The following is a 19,170-nucleotide window of genomic DNA, read 5'->3' on the forward strand; positions in this document are numbered from 1 at the left end:
ATAACCCAGACAATTCAGAGTCAATGTTAAATTAAAGAATATCCAAGCACATTAAGGTATTGAGAAGCAATTAAGGCATTCGAGCAATCTTAACTATGCCCTGTAGTGAATTCATATGCAAAGTGTATGACCATAAAACTTGCTCCTGGGGATAGGAGTAATTAGATTAATATTCACTGAACTGATCTCTCCCATATATTAGTGCGAGCAACAAAATCAATATTTGCTTTGACACACTGGTTCTGACATTATATAGTTCATACCTGTCAACTCCAGAGCACCAGTAGACCATTGCTTTTATGACTAGTCTGCTGACTTTGGCCATTTGTAGGGGAATGGCCATCAAGAGGCAACCAGCTTGCAGCAGCACTCGGACATCTGGCACTCATAAGTGAAGAGCAACCAGGTTTTTGGAAGCCACGGTTGCTCCACAGCATTCTTGTTCCACTTCTTTCAGCGAGCAGTCTCCCTCAACCCTCTTTTAGCCAAATGTTTGACTCAACACTTGATTTGTCATACAGGCTGCTTTTGTTTAGACAATACATAAGTGGCAAGCTCAGCCCTGTACACCAGTAATCCTTGTGCACAGCTATACCAGAGTTCAAACAATCTTGAATTTAAAGAATTCAGAGTCATTCACCTTAACTGGTTCTTAATATACATTTTATCATCAGACTAAAAATCATCAGCTATCATGCATGTTTTAATTGGTTAATGATCTTTACAATAAATACATGATGAAGCTCCAATCTTCAGTAGGACTGGTACTTCCTATATAGCCCTTTTATGCTATATTTATATATAATGTATATGGATATATATAGTTACATAATAATTGCAAAATAAATATTTTGTCTATGTAAGTTTATTATACCTATTACCTGTATTACCTTTATAAGTTCTTCAGAGTTCAGGCGATGGACTTCATGACATTATTTTCTTTTCTAGCTATTTCTCATTCGTATTGTCAGCTTTATGAATTCTTACCATGTATATAGTCATTAGATTTTCTATTTTTCAAACCTTATTATAATTTCTTCATAGCTTATAGCTATGTGCTGTTATACTTACTTTGGTCTGGTTTTTGGAGAGGTGGTATTGTATGTGTTCTTCCTTAGTCCAGTATATGTGTATTACTGTTTTCGTTTGTTCCTAGGTAGACTGAAAGAGAGCAAATACAAGATTCAATGCTCACAAATGGCACTGGAGAAGAATATATACAAGTGTCAGATCCAGTGTGTAAAAACAAATACTAATTAGTTGCTCACCCTAATTGTAAGAGGGCGAGTCAGCTCAATGTATGTTAATTCTAATTAATTTTTCCCAAGAGCAAGTGTGCGTATGTATTGTAAACCTATCAGAACACTCTCTAGACATTGCAGTATATTTGAAAGTCAAATGGATCCTAATTATTTCATGTTAAGTTCAATGTGGTTGTCACTCATACATCTTCTGCACATCCTTTAATGACCAGCTGCATTGACAATCCAAATTTGGAAAATGCCAGAGACTAGTTTCTAACATAACAGAAATTAACAACACAAAAGTACGACTCTATGATACTGAATACCTCTCTAACAAATTCATATAGCTGAATACAATTAATAATAATATTAAAAAAAATCCTAATGATATCTAACTTCTGGAAAACAGTATTTCATACAAACATGTTTATATTTGAAAGCTATGGTGAAGATGAAGTTGAACAATTTTCATGCAAATTTTTTTCACTCATAGATTGTATAGCCATAATATTCAAAATTTTGTGATGACAGTTATTAAATATTTTATTTTTTTTTATCTATTCTATTTCAGTCCTTGAAACACTGTTACAACACATATTCAGATTTTTTTTCATCTACTCTAGCAGGTCGTAGTTTAGAGTTTTTTTGTATTTCACTAGGTTTTAAGATCAGGCAATTGGCATGTTGTACTGGAGTTACAGTTCTGAAATCAAATGTTTTTATGAATCCTAAAGACTATTCCTTATAGTTTACAGCAAAATAAAAATTATAGAGAAGAGTTTGTGTATCTTTGTATACACAGGATTATAAGCCATAACAACTCTGCTGGATCTTTATCCCTTTTTCTCAGACCACTGCTTGTTCCTTTTGAACAAAAAGCTAACAGGAAGAAGCTGTGAATTCATATACTTTAAGGCCATCTGAAAATGAAAGATTTAAATAATTTAAGAATTATTAAGGACTTAACTAGTTCTGCAGTGAGTGACAGACTACATTGTAAATGGAACACTTCTAAAATGCAGTAGATGTGTATACTGGGCTCCAAAATTTTGCAGGGCAGGAGGATTTAGTAATGAGTATAATTTGTAGTAGATGAGAAGTGTCTTTTTTTCCCCCATCCTTACGAGAATGTACTTTTTGAAGGGGAGAAAAAAGGTTTTATAGAAAGGAAATAAAACCATAAATGAATTGTGTACCTTAAGCATTTAAAAGAAGAAATAGGCATGAAATTAGAGATGTCAAAAGTCTCTTTTCTATTTGCATGGAAGAATCATTTCACAAATGCAGATGTAGTGGTAACACATCCTACTTTTAACGTCTTCTAGAGTCAGATTTTCCATATTTTTACCTTTTTTTCTCTTTCTCATTCCATTTTCAACACCCTTTCTGGTTTTGATAAGTTGCTTCCAAGTGGTCTGGAGCTCTCTTTTCTGATTCTGTAAAATTTGGAAAATATGAGATCTGTGGTTTAAGGTGTGTCTTTTAAAAAAGTAACACAAATATTCATTCATGGATTCAGTCATGCGAGCAAGGATTTTAGCACTGTTAGTGGTCAGAACAGAACAAAATCCAGCTTGTAGGACAAAGTCCTGCTTTTATACAACTAAGCCAAAGTTTACCTTTTCCTTCTGCCGGAACAAGAAGGCTTAATGAAGTGCATTCAGCCGGTCCCACCCCAAATTTGTGATCTAATCGGGAAGTAGAGAGGGAGCCATGGGGAATAAGCGCTGAATGAATTTATCCACTTGGGGGGATATTGAATAGGAAGAATGTTTTTAGTAAAAGGGCTACAGGGAAGGAAAAGTTAGATTTGCATCTGCCTGTGTCGACACACTGTTACATACTTATGCTGAAAGTGTATCTTCAGATTATGTACTTCAGCATTTTTGTTTTCTTTCATCTTAACTGTGACTCTGGGGTCCTGTGACTATGTGAAAATGACATATTCATACACATTCAATAAGTATTATTAAATCATAGGTATTTATCCTTATCGGGAGTAATATATTTTTCCCCTATGTCTATTTCAAATAGTTCTTTGCAGGCTATTTCGGTTTTATGGGTGAATTAGCTGGAATTTATAAGACTGCGGGGATTACAGAAACAATTGTTAACCCAATTTTAACACAGCACAGTGTTTGCCTAGCTCAGGCAAAGCCAAGTATTTCTGCTTTTATAGTCATTTGCTGTGAATCATAGTACCTTCACTGGTACGGGGGGTGTAGTGGTCTGACAGGTTAAAAATATGTACTTTATGACAGAATGTGAGGATAATTTCACATCTAGCAAAAAAGAAAAAAAAAGTTGTTCAGAAAGATCGTACTTGTAAATCATATTAAAGGTTAATTTAGAATTTTTTGTGAAAAAGTAGAATGGATCCCTGTGGTGTGTTCCCATCTCATTTCCAGTACAGAATCATACTTGAAATCTCAGTTTGATGTGACAAATGCAGGGCAACAAATTCAGAGTCCCACCTGTTGCTTTGCTGCAGTGGTCTTAGATTAACATCAATGCACAGAAAAGCAAACAAAATTACCCAGGGAGTTTTCAATGCAGCAAGCATTTAGAGCAAAACTGGAGGAAAAAAAGTTAAAAGACCCATGTCTGAAGCACAAAGTCAGATTAGTTGTAACTTGCTCTCTCACCCACTTTAAAGCTGTGTTTTACAGCTCAAGCCTAAACTGAATCCTTGAGTAATGTAAAGACTGCTCACACTAAAAAAGAACCTAGTACTATGTAATGCAGAGGAGTCACCAGCAATGTAATGCTTTTAGATGTTTTCAAGATCAGTTAAACACACATTAAAGAATGTCTTATGTCAGATGTGTGTAATCTCTCTGGCTACTCAGTAAATTGAAAAGACTGTGTGATTCATGTTGGGATTAAAAAAATTTACTGTATTTGAGTAAGTGAATCTCAGATCTTTTAAAACTGAAGTTCCCTGTGTTTGAACTGTGTAAAAGATAGTGGCAATACGTTTCTGAAGGAGCTGTTTACTGAAGTGGTTCAGGAGTTAAGCTGTTATTGTCGAATTTCTCTCCTGCCTACTAGCTGATATTGTCATTCTATTTTCAAGGTCACGGTAAAGGTAGTCAGTTATGATTCTCCTCAAAGAGTTTTGGCAGGAGATAAATAGCTGCCTGTGATCTTTTATAGGATATTAATAGGTGAGACACTTCTCCACCTGACAGCAAGCTGTCAATCAGAACCTGTCAATTTGAGTTGCAAAGAAGAGAATGACGTAGTGCCCTTCCATATCAATCATTGATTCGATTACTGTTTCTGAAAGTTAGATCTTTGTGTCAGTTCCATTTCAAAAAAAACCCCAAACAAACCTGAGTTATTATCTCTTGAAAATAACATCTATGGCGGAGGCTTTTGATACTCACTTTTAGCAATACAGGTATACATTTAGAAGTATGCACTACCTCTGTGACAATAGAACAAGGCAATTTGTAGGAAAAGGAAATTGTGCCTACGCCATCATAAGTATAAAGTAAATTTTTGTGGTGTTTTACCCTAGAATTTGTATATTACTCTCAATTCAGTGAACTGTATTTAAGGAAAAAGTCAAAGATAATCCCATGCAGTAAAAAATGCAAGTTGTAAAATAGAAATCAGCTGCCTTGCAGAAATGCTCTTTAAAGAAAGGTCAGCGTTACATTAATGTACATATTAAATATTAAACTTATAAGTATACATCTTTTTTTACTTGAAGTGCTGATATTTTCAGTCTTTTAAATTGACTCAGAAGTCTAATGTTTGTTGCTACAGTAATGAAAGTTTCTCACAAGCATGACCTCTCAAATAGCAACAAATAGAACTTCGTGGAAAGTGCATCTTTTATGAAAAATATTGTCTTTATTTTTTTGACTCTGTAGTTTATAATACTAATACATTATACATACAGGATACATGCACAAATATTTGAAGGGAATTCAAATAATTTTGTTTTCCTTTTCCACATGAAAAATGTTCTATTTATTCTGTCATTTTTTAAAAAATGGAGAAATGTTTTATGAAGAAAAAGTCTCAGTCACAAACACAATTATCAAGCGAGTAATCTGGATAGAATTTACCCATTTTGTGTTTAGGTACTGCTGCATATGCCAGTAAAAAAGAAAGCTTTAACCATGCAACTTTTGTAAAAACAGATCCAACCAAGGAGAGAGGAAAAATGGATCAAAAATATACTAGATTAAAACTAGTTATTTTTCCTTAAGAGTAAACTATTGATACCAGATGAATCCCTTATAATAAAAGACTTTGGTTTCAGGTTCTAAAGGTTAATTTTTTTTTTTCATTTTAAAGAAACAGTTTGTGCATGTCTGTATTGTTCTCCCTTCTTTAAAGGGTGGATGAATCAGCTGCATGAGGAAATATAGTCTCCCTTTGATGTTGATATGAATCACAGGTATTATCGACCACAGATTGGCAAGGGAAGATATGGTAAATAAACCCCCAACTACTCTGTAATTAGCTGTGTGCTTTAAGATGAGATCCAGACAAGTTTTCTGGGTAGTGCTTTTGTGATTCAACTGATACTTAAAATATGCATAATGTACTACAAGTGCTGTTAGAGAGTATAGCAGTAAATTTGGCTGGTACTGCACAATTTTAAGTAAAGTTCTGTAAATAATGCATAAGGAAAAGTTCTTACTTGAGCTGTGCTTTCACAGCCTGCTGGAACTGATCATAAATATCATGTTGACAGATCACATGAATGGCAAAATTTACAGAGAGTCTGTTTATTGCCCTCTTTCTTTTGTATCAGTTCAGGAAGTAGACTGAAGTCAATGCAGACTGTTCATTACTGTAAGAGGAAAAATCTTTATGTTAGTAGATACTTTGAGATTACTTATTCTTTGGTACAACATACTTGTAGCGTTATGTACTGATCACATGCATACACACACACAGAGCACTAAATGACAAGAGATTTGGTCATATGGCTTAGTCCGGGATAAAGAAGGAGGAAAAGTACTAGTATACTTGATGTAATGTAGTTAATGATATTATGGTATGTTTGACCCTGGTCTTCATAATAGTGCAGTTGATCAGCTTCCACATGAACTTGTGAGGAAGGTGATTGTGTTTCACATATATATGTAGTTCTGAAGGTATATTTTTGAACAACAATTGTATTTAGGCTTTTAAATATGTGCTTGTAAAATGAAGAGAGGTGCTTGTAGCCAGAAACTGCTAGGTTCCTGGCTTTAAACAAGTCCTGTTTATATATATATAGCAAACAGTAATTAGTTAGATTTTGTTGTTTATTTTTGCTTTCAATTCAGTATACAGTTAAAAATGGCATTTTTACTCTGTGTGTGTGTGTGTTTTCAGGATTACCCTGTAATCAGTTACAGTATTCCTTTTCCTCTTTTTTTTTTTTGTTGGTTTTGGTTTTGGTTTTGAGCTCTATTGTAGAAAGATTTCTTTGTAGAAATTTTGTTATAAAATGTACTAAGGGTTTGGAGTTTTGTTTTGTTTTGTTTTGTTTTTTCCAGGAACACTGATACACCATTTCTTCTTTTCCTGTCTTATCTACATGTCCATACTGCTCTATATGCTTCAAAAAATTTCAGAGGAAAGAGCAAGCATGGTTTATATGGGGATGCAGTGGAGGAAATGGACTGGAGCGTAGGTATGTTACATGTGATTCTAACAGCAATGATGGGAATTCATGGAAGACTTACATTCATGTCCACCAAATGCAGACTTCTGCGGTTTGGATGTGTATGGTATATCTGACATACCTGTCCTTTATACTTAGGGGAAAGAAACAGTCATTTAAAAGGCATAATAATCTGACCTCTTGTAATATCTACTTTATGACCAAATTTATTGTGACCTACAAATGCCTGCTCTCTTCTTTGACTATGAATGTAGTCTATACAGTACGGACTTAGCAGAGATATGGACACCTGTCATGTCCCAGTTTCTCAGGATGATGACTCAGATTTGCTGATTCCCAGGTCAGGATTAAGGCGAAACAACACCAGGGATCCTCTTAACTCACAAAACTCAACTTTTATTCACTCATAACAAGAACTGGCATGAAACTATGTCAGTAAACTGTGTAACATGTGCTAACCATACATCATCAAACATATACTACAAGCCTTGCTTATTTGGGAATCAGTTCAGGGAAGACAATAAGGAGAGCCCTCCCGTTGAGTCCCGAGGTTCAGAGCAGACCCCCTTGCTTTCTAGACTTGTTCTCAGAGAGGAGCCCAGGGGTGGCTGGATCCACTCTTAGTCCCACACTTGGTCAACGGTATTATGTCTAAAGGGATAAGGTGTAGGAATTACAGAAGAGGAAAAAGAAAGAGAGAAACAAGATAGAGAGAGAGTGGGAGAGAAAGATTTCAGCAGCCCTGGGTCCAGCATTGGTCCAGTCAGCCAAGGTGTCCGGGTCGGTGGGCACGCGCACCTGGGGCTTCAGTTTGTGTCCTTTTATTGTCCTTGCCCCTCCTTCAGGCAGGCACTCGAACTCATTAGGCTAATTAGGTGTCATGAGCTGTTTGTGAGCCTTTGGGACTTGGGGGTCATTTGGGGACTAACTTCCCCTTCCCTGCTTCTTTTCACCTGGGGTTCCTTGCTAGACAGTTCCTTGTTATACAGAGTTTGTTGTTAAGCAGAACTTGCCCCACCACAATGTTTGAGACATGAACTCTTTGAGTCCCTCACAACGCCATAACTGTGGACTTTTGAAGTAGAGTAGTTAAATCCAACCCTGTGAGCTTCTGGGTGCCATCCGGCCTCTGCAGGTTGTCCTCGTACAGCAATATACTAATTCGTAAAGTAACCACATGATATAAAAATATTTTCAAATAAAGTGACTACAATATGCATTGTTGGCAAAAGTAATTTGCTAATTATTTTAGTGAGTTCTCCAAATTAGTGAAATCACCCCGGTGAGGTCTACTTCTGTTCATGAAGAACAGTCAAAGCCAAACAATTTGCCCTTCAGAGCCTTCTATTCTCTCTGAGGCTGGAGAGCAGTTGATCATTACATCTTTCAACAGGCTTCTGGTATCTCTAGATGTATTGGAGTGACTCTCTGATTCCAGAGATAATCACCTGTGAAAACAACTAACAGTTCTTATTTGAAAATAATCATATTGGAGAATAGCAGTATTAGGAGCTAAAGATGAGCTTACATTCCTCCTTCCTGTGTACTGCAAGTCGATTCCCTTCTCAGTACAACTCAGTGCAAATTGGCTTTCTTAAAGAAAATGTTGCTTCCTTATGAAGTTGCTATAAGCAGATATTCAGCTTTGGTGCATACGTATTTTTAAACTATGCAAGCATGTGCAATTAAACATCATGTAAGTTTCTTTGCGTATTTTGCATCAAGAAGACTAGTTTCAGAAGCTACAGGACAAAAGGCAGCACAGCACATTTAGTGTTACGTAATGTATTTAGTGCAGTATTTGCAAAAATGGGGAAATGCCTTCTGGGAAATTGTGATACACTTAGGAAGGGTTTTCAACGTGGGAGATAACAGAAGAAAACCTCCTTTGTAAATCAGGTTTTGTAAAGAGAGAGTGGCTTTCATTCCGGTTGTATTACACCCTGAATCTTTATCACTTCTGTTAGTGGCCACCAGCAGTTGGTCAATCAAGTGCTTGCATTAGATAAAAGTATGCATGTCTTGTCATATCTGTTTGCATCCACATTGTAGTAAGCTACCGAACATTAGCTGGCCTTACTCTCTGTGTTTGATTTTACTATTTCTTTTTCTGTTCCATGATATTTAGCTTATTCCAGCCTAATTGATCATTTGCTGTTGCCATTGCATTTTGCTCCCTCCTTCAGGAGAGTGGCTCCGGGGTTTAAACAAGTTGGAAACCAAGGCAGCGACATGCTGCTGTTTCAGGCTATTTAATGATACAGAGGTGGTAACAGATTAAAAACCACTGCTGGATGACCACAGGCTCTTAGGAGATGTGTCAAACAAACCAAACTGTAGGTCAGAAGCATATCATTAAAAAAGCTTGGGATAAATCAGAGGTACAAATTTAGTGGTGATAACAGGAATTTTGAACAAACTCGGAGGAGATACACAAGTTTCCTCATGTATTGTCCTTTACAGTTCATTAGAGGAGCATCAGGGGCAGTGGAGCTAGCTTAATCAGCAAACAGATCTTTGTCTGTCATTTACTAGTATACAAGCATCAAATTTTGTTTCAGCTGGGGATCTGGTTACTTGGTTTTGCTTATGTCTTGTAAAACTCCTCTGTTGACAGATGGCATATTTGCTCCAGGAGGTAGAAAATGTGTTTAGTTCCCCAGTTACTTTCTTCTCCATTATTAGAATGATGGAAAAAAGTTAAAGGCTGGCATTTCCAAAGGAGTCTGAAGGAAGAATATAGCTTCTTTTTCTTTTTTCCCAGTTGAAGGGAGTACTTATTTCCATTAACCTCCACTGAAAGTTCCAGTCTTAATGCGTCAACTATGTCAGACAAAGTAGATTTATTCACTGTACTGCTGATGTCAGTAACGAGTATTTTCTGGGAATGCCTCTGAAAATGTTACAGAAGAAAAGTCAAACAAAATTGTCTGGAAAAGCTGAAAAAGTGAAAACTATAAGCTTTCCAGACAGGGAGGTTTTATCATTCACTAGACAGAAATCAGTATTTATGCATAGATGAATGTAACATGTAAAAGCAATAAGAACAAAATAGCCCAGATAGAACAGTGTGCTGCAAAACCTTCTGATTAAAGACAACACAAGCATAGGAAGTAAAAATGAGTGCATGGAAAACTGCATTATAGTACAACATCAGAAGTGTTTGGCATCTGGTAGGAAAAGAAACACCAACTTCAACTCAGTTCTAAAAGAAACTTACAATGTGTTTTGTGCTGACTGGTAAATACTGTGCTTAAAGCCTTGTGGATGACTGCAAAAAAAAAAAAAAAAAGGAGTAGAAGAGAAGTCACGAGTAGAAGTTAGGACTGTCAGGTACCAGTAAGGAAAAAGTTGTATCAAGATTGGACCATGAAATGCAAATGAAATATTGTTCCTGGCTTGAGAGATCAGCTGGAATCAGAAAGAAGATTGTAGCTGCCATTTTTAAGAGAAAAAGCAACAGCTTTTCTAGTAAGACAGAGAAGTCCACTCAGACTGAGAATTCTAAGTAAAAGACAATTCCATTTTCATTTGTCTATTTATTGAGAACCAATTACCTAACTGGACAATAATTCAATTACAAGGCAATCTCCATGCTAGGTGGAGAAAAAACTGTAAGACACATGAATAAAATACTCCTTTGAATATTTCATGTTTGTGGCTTCTTAAACCAATACTGAAGAGTATGATTACAGTCCATGTCAAAAATACGAAGTACAAAGTCTCTGGATAAGCTTTGGGACCATGTATGTCTACTGTTTTTGCATACTGACGTGTGTATAACAGAATTTAATGTTTAAAGCATTCACAGTTACAATGTCACTGCATGTGACATGCCTTAGAGAGTTATTCTCTGGCTAATAACATTAATTTGCTTTCAGTGTAGGCTAAGCACCTTATTAATGCTATTAATTATAGTTCATATGAGAGCAGATGAAATAATCTTACAGTCTAAAAATGGAAAAAGAAATGATGAATGAATGAATGAATGCAATATTATCCTTTTCTTCCTTCCTCCCTTCTTCCCTTCCTTCATTCCTGATTGAGTATAGGAAGAGAAATGGATATGTTCAGAAATTGTTTTTGATGTAAATTGCATTACACTAATTTAATCCAAAACAGATCACTGCAAAGAGTTTTGGAGCCCCCTGTAGACTTGCATGCAAGCTGTGTAAAGGCACACTAATTCAACACCACTTTTGCAAATGGCTGTTTATTGTTCTGTTAGCAGTAGCAAAACTACGTATCAGTTCTTAATCCTTTGTGGAACAATCACAAGTGAATGGCTTAAGTGTAGAAAAGTCTCAGGAATTGTAGTCTGGCACAAGCTAGGTAACTGTAGAATGGGGGCCTTGTCTGAATACCTTTATTATGTGAATTCCCTGCAAGCTGAAAAAAACTTAACTGCCTCTCTGCCATGATCTTTTGACCTGTCTTAGCATCAAGTCGTGGCAAGAAAATATTACCATCCTGTGATGTTAATTAGAAGAAAAGGAGTGGAAATAAATCCCAATGCATCTTACATGTAACTTGTGTTTGAAATATCTTAAAAAGGTTTGGTAGAGTTATATATGAAGAGAGTAGCTCTATCTCCCCAGTGCAAGAGGGATATGGAGCTACTGGACTGGACAGTGTCCAGCAAAGGGTCGTGAAGGTGATTAAAGGACTGGAGCATCTCTCCTGTGAGGAAAGGCTGAGACAGCTGGGACTAGAGCTCTGTTCAGCCTGGAGAAGAGAAGGCTGAGCGAGGATCTTATCAATGTATAGAAATACGTGAAGGGAGGGTGCAAAAAAGATGGGGCCAGGCTCTTCTCGTTGGTGCCCAGTGCCAAGAAGCAATGGGCACAAACTGAAACACAGGAGGTTCCCTCTGAAAATCAGTGTCGTGGTTTAACCCCAGCCAGCAACCAAGCACCACGCAGCTGCTCGCTCACTCACCCCCACCCAGTGGGATGGAGAGAATCAGGAAAAAAGTAAAACTCATGGGTTGAGATAAAAATGGTTTAATAGAACAGAAAAGAAGAAACTAATAATGGTAACACTATAAAATGACAATAGTAATACTAAAATGATTGGAATATACGAGTGGCGCACAGTGCAATTGCTCATCACCCGCCGATCGATGCCCCGTTAGTCCCCAAGCAGTGATCCCCCCACCCACCACTCCCCCCAGTTTCTATACTGGACATGTCGTCACATGGTCTGGAATACCCCTTTGGACAGTTTGGGTCAGCTGCCCTGGCTGTGTCCCCTCCCAGTTTCTTGTGCCCCTCCAGCCTTCTTGCTGGCTGGGCAGGAGAAGCTGAAAAATCCTTGACTTAGTCTAAACCCTGCTTAGCAACACCTGAAAACATCAGTGTGTTATCAACATTCTTCTCATACTGAACCCAAAACATAACACTATACCAGCTACTAGAAAGAAAATTAACTCTATCCCAGCTGAAAACAGGACAATCAGGAAAAACTTTTTTACCCTGAGGGTGACTGAGCACTGGTACAAATCGCCCAGACAGGTGGTGGAATCTCCTTTCTTGGAGATATTCAAAAGCCATCTGGACATGGTCCTGGACTCCAAGTGTGCTTGGACAAGGTGACCTCCAGAGGTCCCTTCCAACCTCAACGATTCTGTGATCCTGTGAGATGCTGAAGAAAAAAAAGCTATTCACTAAAGTCAATTCGTATTTTGAAACAAAATCAGACATAACCTTTAAGCGTCAGCCTAGAGGAACCAAGGAACTCTTCACTGAAGCAAACAGAAGCAAGATACTCTCATGATACGCTCCTCTCTTGTGAGACCCCACCTGGGTAGTACATCTAGCTCCAGGGTTCCCAGCACAAGACAGACATGGACCTGCTTGAGCAGGTCCAGAGGAGGGACACAAAAATGATCAGAGGGCTGGAACACCTCTCCTCTGAAGAAAGGCTAAAAGAGTTGGGATTGTTTAACCTGGGGAAGAGAAGGCTCTGGGGAGACCTTAGTGGGGCCTTTCAATATACAAAGGGGACTTATAAGAAAGATGGAGAGAGACTTTTTACCAGGGCCTGTAGTGACAGGACAAGGGGCAATGGTTTTAAACAGCTAGAGGGTAGGTTTAGATTGGACATAAGGAAGAAATTGTTTACAATGAGGGTGGTGAGACACTGGACCAGTTTGCCCAGAGAAGTTGGGGATGCCCCATCATTGGCAGTGTTCAAGGCCAGGTTGGATGGGCCTCTGAGCAACCTGGTCTAGTTGAAGGTGTCCCTGCTCATTGCAGGGCGGTTGGACTAGATGATCTTTGAAGGCCCCTTCCAACCCAAATCATTCCGTGATTCAGTGTTGCTACAGTGAGGACAAATTTTGAGGATGCTAATGATACCTGAAATAGGTTTTCCTTACAAAGAAGTACAGTGCCTAACCTTTTTTAAGTGAAAGTACTTATGTAATTAAAATCTTAGGTATCTGAATAAATTGAACCTTACCTGAGGAACATTTATGACTTGTCAAAGCATTTGTGATACTCTGCTAAACAGCTCTCTGGGGCAATATGTGGCAATATGGGCCTATAATGAAATATGGCAAGACTGAAGTAAAGTATACTTCCTTGAGAAAGGCCAGCTAGGGTACAATCTAGTAGGACTAACTGAAAATCAGACCACTTTTCACACTATTTTTCTTTAATTCATCTGTTATCATGATTAAGGATCGTCTATAAATGTGTTATGTTCACACAGCACTTTCAAAGAGGAAGTGAAGGGCAAAAGCCCCACCAAGTCAACTCCAGATCTTTGTGGAAACATCTAATTTACTTGTTCCATAATTAGATTTTCCAGTGTTGTAAAAGAGATTATATCAATACGTATGTGCAGGATTATACTGTGGCTTTTAATTCCAACAGTGCCTAATCGTGAGATGGTAACAACTAAATGCTTATATGCCTTTTATCTGATGAATGTGTGCATGTTTAAATAGATAATAGGCAATGTATGTGGATTGATGACGTCCTCTGCTTTTAACTTCTGTTCAACTGTGGAGTGATGTGAACCAAGGGTCTAAGTGGAAACCATTACAATTTAATAGGAACCATTTTTATTGACCCCTGTGGCTTTTTTCTCTGTTTTAGTAATAGATGTACCACTGCTCTAGTAATAGATGGAAAAAATGTTTTCAGAAACAAAACAAAAGCTACTTTTGGAAAATTGTAAAATATTTAGGAGACAGAAAACTGAACTGTGCCCACAAGGCTTTTAGTAGAATTCTTGCTCTGGTGAAGGTATCATAGTCTAAAGCATTCACAAAACAAAAAGAAGGGTCTAAATGTTACAGGCAAAGAATTCTTGAGGTTCGGAAGCATGTTGCAGTCCAATTTTTCAGTTCTTATATGCTTTCATAATAGCATGTGATCTGCCTTCAATTTCTTAGCAAAAGCATTTTCTTTCTCATTTAAAAAGAATTATTTTAAACTTACAAGCCTATCAGCTCGTAAACTTGACTTATTATTTTTAATTACAAAGTAATTAAAATATAATTTTAATATTTATTTCAAGTTATTCTGCCCTGAAATTGTATTCCTAGATGTTTGGGTTTTTTTTAATGTTCTTTCCTATATTGAGCAGTAACTATTCTCCTTCTGGGAAACAGCATAGTATTGGTAAGTTTCATCTGAAATCTATGTCTCTTCTTTTACATATAATTGTTAGTGGCTGTTATGGTAAATTCTTACATTTTTCTTTTACTTTACATTGTTTGTATGCTTTCAGCCTCTATTTAGAATCCTACTCTATTAGGATCAATCTAAAAATGTACCCCAAATCTTCTGAGAATTCTGAATTATGCTAAAAATCAAAATAATCATTATTAATATGAAAGGAAAAAAAAATTCCTATTGCTTTGAGAAAAAAATGAACGAGCTATCCTTAATACTTTTTTTTTTCCCCAGAAAAAATCTTGTATGCAAAGATAAGCCTAATTTATCATGGCTTTTCACCTGATGTAGTCATTTGTAACAGTGCAAAGTCGATTTAAAATATGAGCAAAGCAGAATGATGCTATGTTATCAGAAGTGGTGGATAAGCAGGCTTGTTTTATCCAGCTGTTGTGAATGTGACATGAATTTAGCTGAGCCTGAAAACATAAAGATGGAACTAAAAATCTGGAGAGTGATGCCTGATGCTAATGGTGCTTTCCTTGACCTTGCTTTCCTGAACTTATACCAGTATACATCTCAAGTGTAGAAGGTTTATTTTTAAGCTTTTTGTTATCATTAAAGATGTTCAGCAGGCATCTCTTAGGAAAAAGGTACTCGGCCAATACAGGCACTCTGTGACTAGAACAGCAATTTCCCACCCTGTTCTGCCATCCTGCTCTTACCCTAACATTAAGAGACTGTTTCTTCAGCTAAGACAGTAGTTAAGCTCTTAACGCACATTCACTCTTTAGGTCAAATCTGGGAAAATTGTCAATAAGGGTGCAGATTAAAGACATTTGTGGTTCTGCCTTTTATGATGTGGATGCTTTCCAGTTACGATCTGGGCTAAAACCCAAACTCATTTCATATGTCACTAAGCAGCAATGACTTTCAGTCACTACTGAACAGGACTGAATTTAAGAGGTGACTAAGTGATGGAAGACTCCCATTTCCACTATGATAAGCCTCCTGAGCTACCTAATCCTCCTTAAGTACAGTTTCCTTTTTCTATATTACATCTTTGTACACAGCAAAGCTCTTTCTTAGAACATTATTTACAGTATTACCAAGCACATCTTAAGCAGCCATTCCTATAGCATTTTTTTAATCAGTCAAGTTTAAATAATGTCTTAGTAATGCACATTCCATGATGGAAAACTTCAGTGTAATGCAGCCTGTGGTAGTAGTGCTGGGTTGTTCAAAATTTGCTGCCAGCTGCTGAACAGATTTCATTTGCATCTGATATTGCAGGAGTTAAATTGTCAGCACAGAATGTGTTAGTGCACTGTGCATTTTACTTTACAAAAATGTAATATAACTTTCAAAATTTTAAAGGCTTTCTATTAGTTATAAACCTCTGAAAATTGGGTCTAATACAAAACCAGTGAAATGACATTTAACATTGTGATCAAAATGCTCTAAATCAGTGAAAAGATTAGCATTGCTCTTGAGACAAGCTAATTTCCATTAGTAGGAGAAAGGTCAAAGCTTGTTTTAGATAAGCTAGGGATACAAGAATCCCAATGACTCTCCAAGCAATGAGGATAGAAGTTCTCTAATGAAATGTACTACCAACCTTTTGTCTAACTTTTGCCCCTAAAGTTTAATTTCACATATAAATGGTATGGTTAGATTTTGCTCTTTGCTTGAGGTGGGTGGGGAAAGTCTTTATCAGTGGGATTAAGAACACAGTAAAGATTTAAGCCAAAATTGACCTGCAGGAATACAGTGATTTCTATATATCCTTGGATCGAAGTTGCAACAATGAAACTGAATGGGGCTAACTTTATCCAAATTGTAGACAATCTCCAAAATACAGACTGGGAAAACAGTTTAAAGAAAGCTACTAAAGATTTTGCTGGTGGAGTGCCTCTGCATAGCAACCTTTTTGGTACAGATACTGTGAAGCTAAGAGAAATTACATTTGCCCTGTCCCAAAGAAACTCTACAGGAATTCAGTAAGTCAGTTGCCCAGAACAAGGGATCAGGGTAGCAGACTTTGCTTGCTTTGGCAACAGTGTCCCTGTTGTGAACCTGAAACCTTCAGCACTGACTTATGAACATGATTTTGCCATCCTTTTTCTTCAACACTTGGACACTGAAAGCAGTGTCTGTCTAGGTATTTATAGAGCTTGTAATCATGGTTTTAAGAAAGGATGCAACTGAGCTAGGGGGTGAAGGATGTTGCTGGCAGGAGTTGTATCTCTGTGAAAGAAGTCTAAACGTGAAACAGAGGAGCAGAGAAACTGAAGATGTTAAGCATTTTTAATCTGGGCATTTAAAAATTCCCACCTGTCATGGTTTAACCCCAGCCGGTAACTAAGCACCACGCAGCCACTCACTCACTCCTCCCCACCCAGTGGGATGGGGGAGAGAATCAAGGGGGAAAAAAAAAAGTAAAACTCATGGCTTGAGATAAGTGCAGTTTAATAGAACAGAAAGGAAGAAAATAATAATGGTAATAATAACAATAATAAAATTACAATAATAATAAAAGAATTGGAATATACAAAACAAGTGATGCACAATGCAATTGCTCACCACTCACTGACCGATGCCCAGTCAGTTCCCGAGCAGTGATCCCCCCCCCCCCAGGCCAATTCCCCCCAGTTTCTATACTGGACATAACGTCCCATGGTCTGGAATACCCCTTTGGCCAGTTTGGGTCAGCTGCCCTGGCTGTGTCCCCTCCCAGTTTCTTGTGCCCCTCCAGCCTTCTTGCTGGCTGGGCAGGAGAAGCTGAAAAATCCTTGACTTAGTCTAAACTCTGCTTAGCACCACCTGAAAACATCAGTGTGTTATCAACATTCTTCTCATACTGAATCCAAAACATAGCACTGTACCAGCTACTAGGAAGAAAATTAACTCTATCCCAGCGGAAACCAGGACGTGACCCACACCCCTTCCTTGTACCTTCAGATAGTTTTGTGGTGAATTACCCAGTACCTTAATATAACTGATGCAGTCCATGAATTCATACGAACACGTAGAAGGCACAAGTGAACATTGTGAGGCTATGAAGTCAAGTACTCAAAGATAGGAAAAATCAATCTTCCTATGCTTGTGTCTTATGGTACAGTTTTTAAGCATAAGTTTACATGCCATTTCTTTTCCCATTGGAACCCTGTCTCCTCATCACAAAGTGCCTTCTTAATGAGCAGCTACTCAACAGTAGGTGTATTCCTCATTGTTAAATATGAATTCTCATGTTTTATTTAACACACACTATTGAAGTTCCGTTTTGAAGCCAGATTTCTTTGACATCTCTCATCTTTTTTTGTGGCAATACTTCACTGGAGTATATAACAGATTCGCAAACAAGCATTTTCACAAAGTCTTTGTAAGATAGGGGAATCTCATTAATCTGTTTCCCAGAAGAAAAAGTGAGTCACAGAGATGATGTTCAGATTTACCTTCTGAGGTACAGCTTTGCTGCCAGTCATCCACTAATCCAGCTCTGGATCTATAGTAAAGCATTAGGACTTTAATTCAGCTGGTATGGGAATGGGGGAAGCAAGCCATTTATTCTTCCAGGTCTTGATCCATGTTGGAGGTGGGAAGTGGTTAGAATGTGCACCTGGACTCAGGAACTCACATTTTCTTCCGGTCTTGGGGATTAAGTGGTATTTTTTAAGGATAATTAAATATCTTCACCAATGTATAAACTATAATGATATGAACAGTTTCTGTGATGATTGTGGAAATGTCTTACAGCCTTTTACCATTTATTCATAGCTGGCTGCATCTCATTTAGCTGTAGAAAAACCCTAAAACTGACCATGTGCATTTCAGTTTCAGTGATGATACTGAAAATTGTAGTTCTTATAAAATCATCCCTGCAGTTTCTTGGAAAGAGACATGAAACCTTTTCATGCTTCTTTTGAAATGTATGTTAATTATTTTGAGACCAGACTGTTAAAAAAGAGGGGAACTAATTCTCAGTGAAAACAGTAATCATACAATAAAGCTTATGGCAATATCGATTCTGCGTTGTAAACTACTGTTCATTGGCAGGCTGGTTCCTATTAGTGAATTGCCATGCAGAAATTTCACACTGCTGAATCACAAAACTCCAATTCCAGGTGGTAATAAGCTCTTATTGATGAGGTTGGTAGACCTGCCTTTTTATTGACTAAGGCTGCGTTTTTTTCAATGGTGCATTTGACTGCTAAAACAACCACACTATATAATAGGCAGGCTGGTAATTCTACCAAAGATCGTGATTCTTCTAGAAACCAGTTGTGTATTTTGCATTGCAGATAGCTTTTTATCACTTTCTATATAATAATGAAATATAATAATGACATAAATAATGAATTTTTTAACGTTAGGGAAAGCACTAGAGCGATGATGCTGTGACTAGTGAAAGACAGGCTGGTAAAGTGATACCTTTGCTCTTCTCCAGCTTTTTCCCTCACTACTTGATTGTAAAATAAGGCATTTATGTTTCAATTTAGGGTGCTGTTTAAGAAAAACTGATACTGAATCTTTATTATGATTTCCTACCTGTTGTTTTTGGTTTTGGGTTTTTTTTTCATGTTACTGTTTGGGGTTTTTTTTGCGTATTTCATTTAGTGTATTCAGGGTACTTTTTACTATTTTGAATGCTTTCTTTTTGTTTTCT

General features: G+C 37.3%; 1 protein-coding gene across 8 annotated transcripts in view; it reads left to right on the forward strand.

Moving 5' to 3' along the window:
* STS (steroid sulfatase) overlaps positions 1-19,170 on the forward strand; it is a 113,783-nt gene that overhangs the window by 38,627 nt on the left and 55,986 nt on the right. For all 8 annotated transcript variants that reach the window (XM_075057597.1, XM_075057598.1, XM_075057596.1 and 5 more), the window contains one exon: positions 6,752-6,888. In XM_075057597.1, the coding sequence (XP_074913698.1) occupies positions 6,752-6,888 (137 nt within the window). The remainder of the gene's footprint in view (positions 1-6,751; positions 6,889-19,170) is intronic.

The sequence above is a fragment of the Buteo buteo genome, chromosome 25 (genome assembly GCF_964188355.1).
Source record: "Buteo buteo chromosome 25, bButBut1.hap1.1, whole genome shotgun sequence".
Lineage (NCBI taxonomy): Eukaryota > Metazoa > Chordata > Aves > Accipitriformes > Accipitridae > Buteo > Buteo buteo.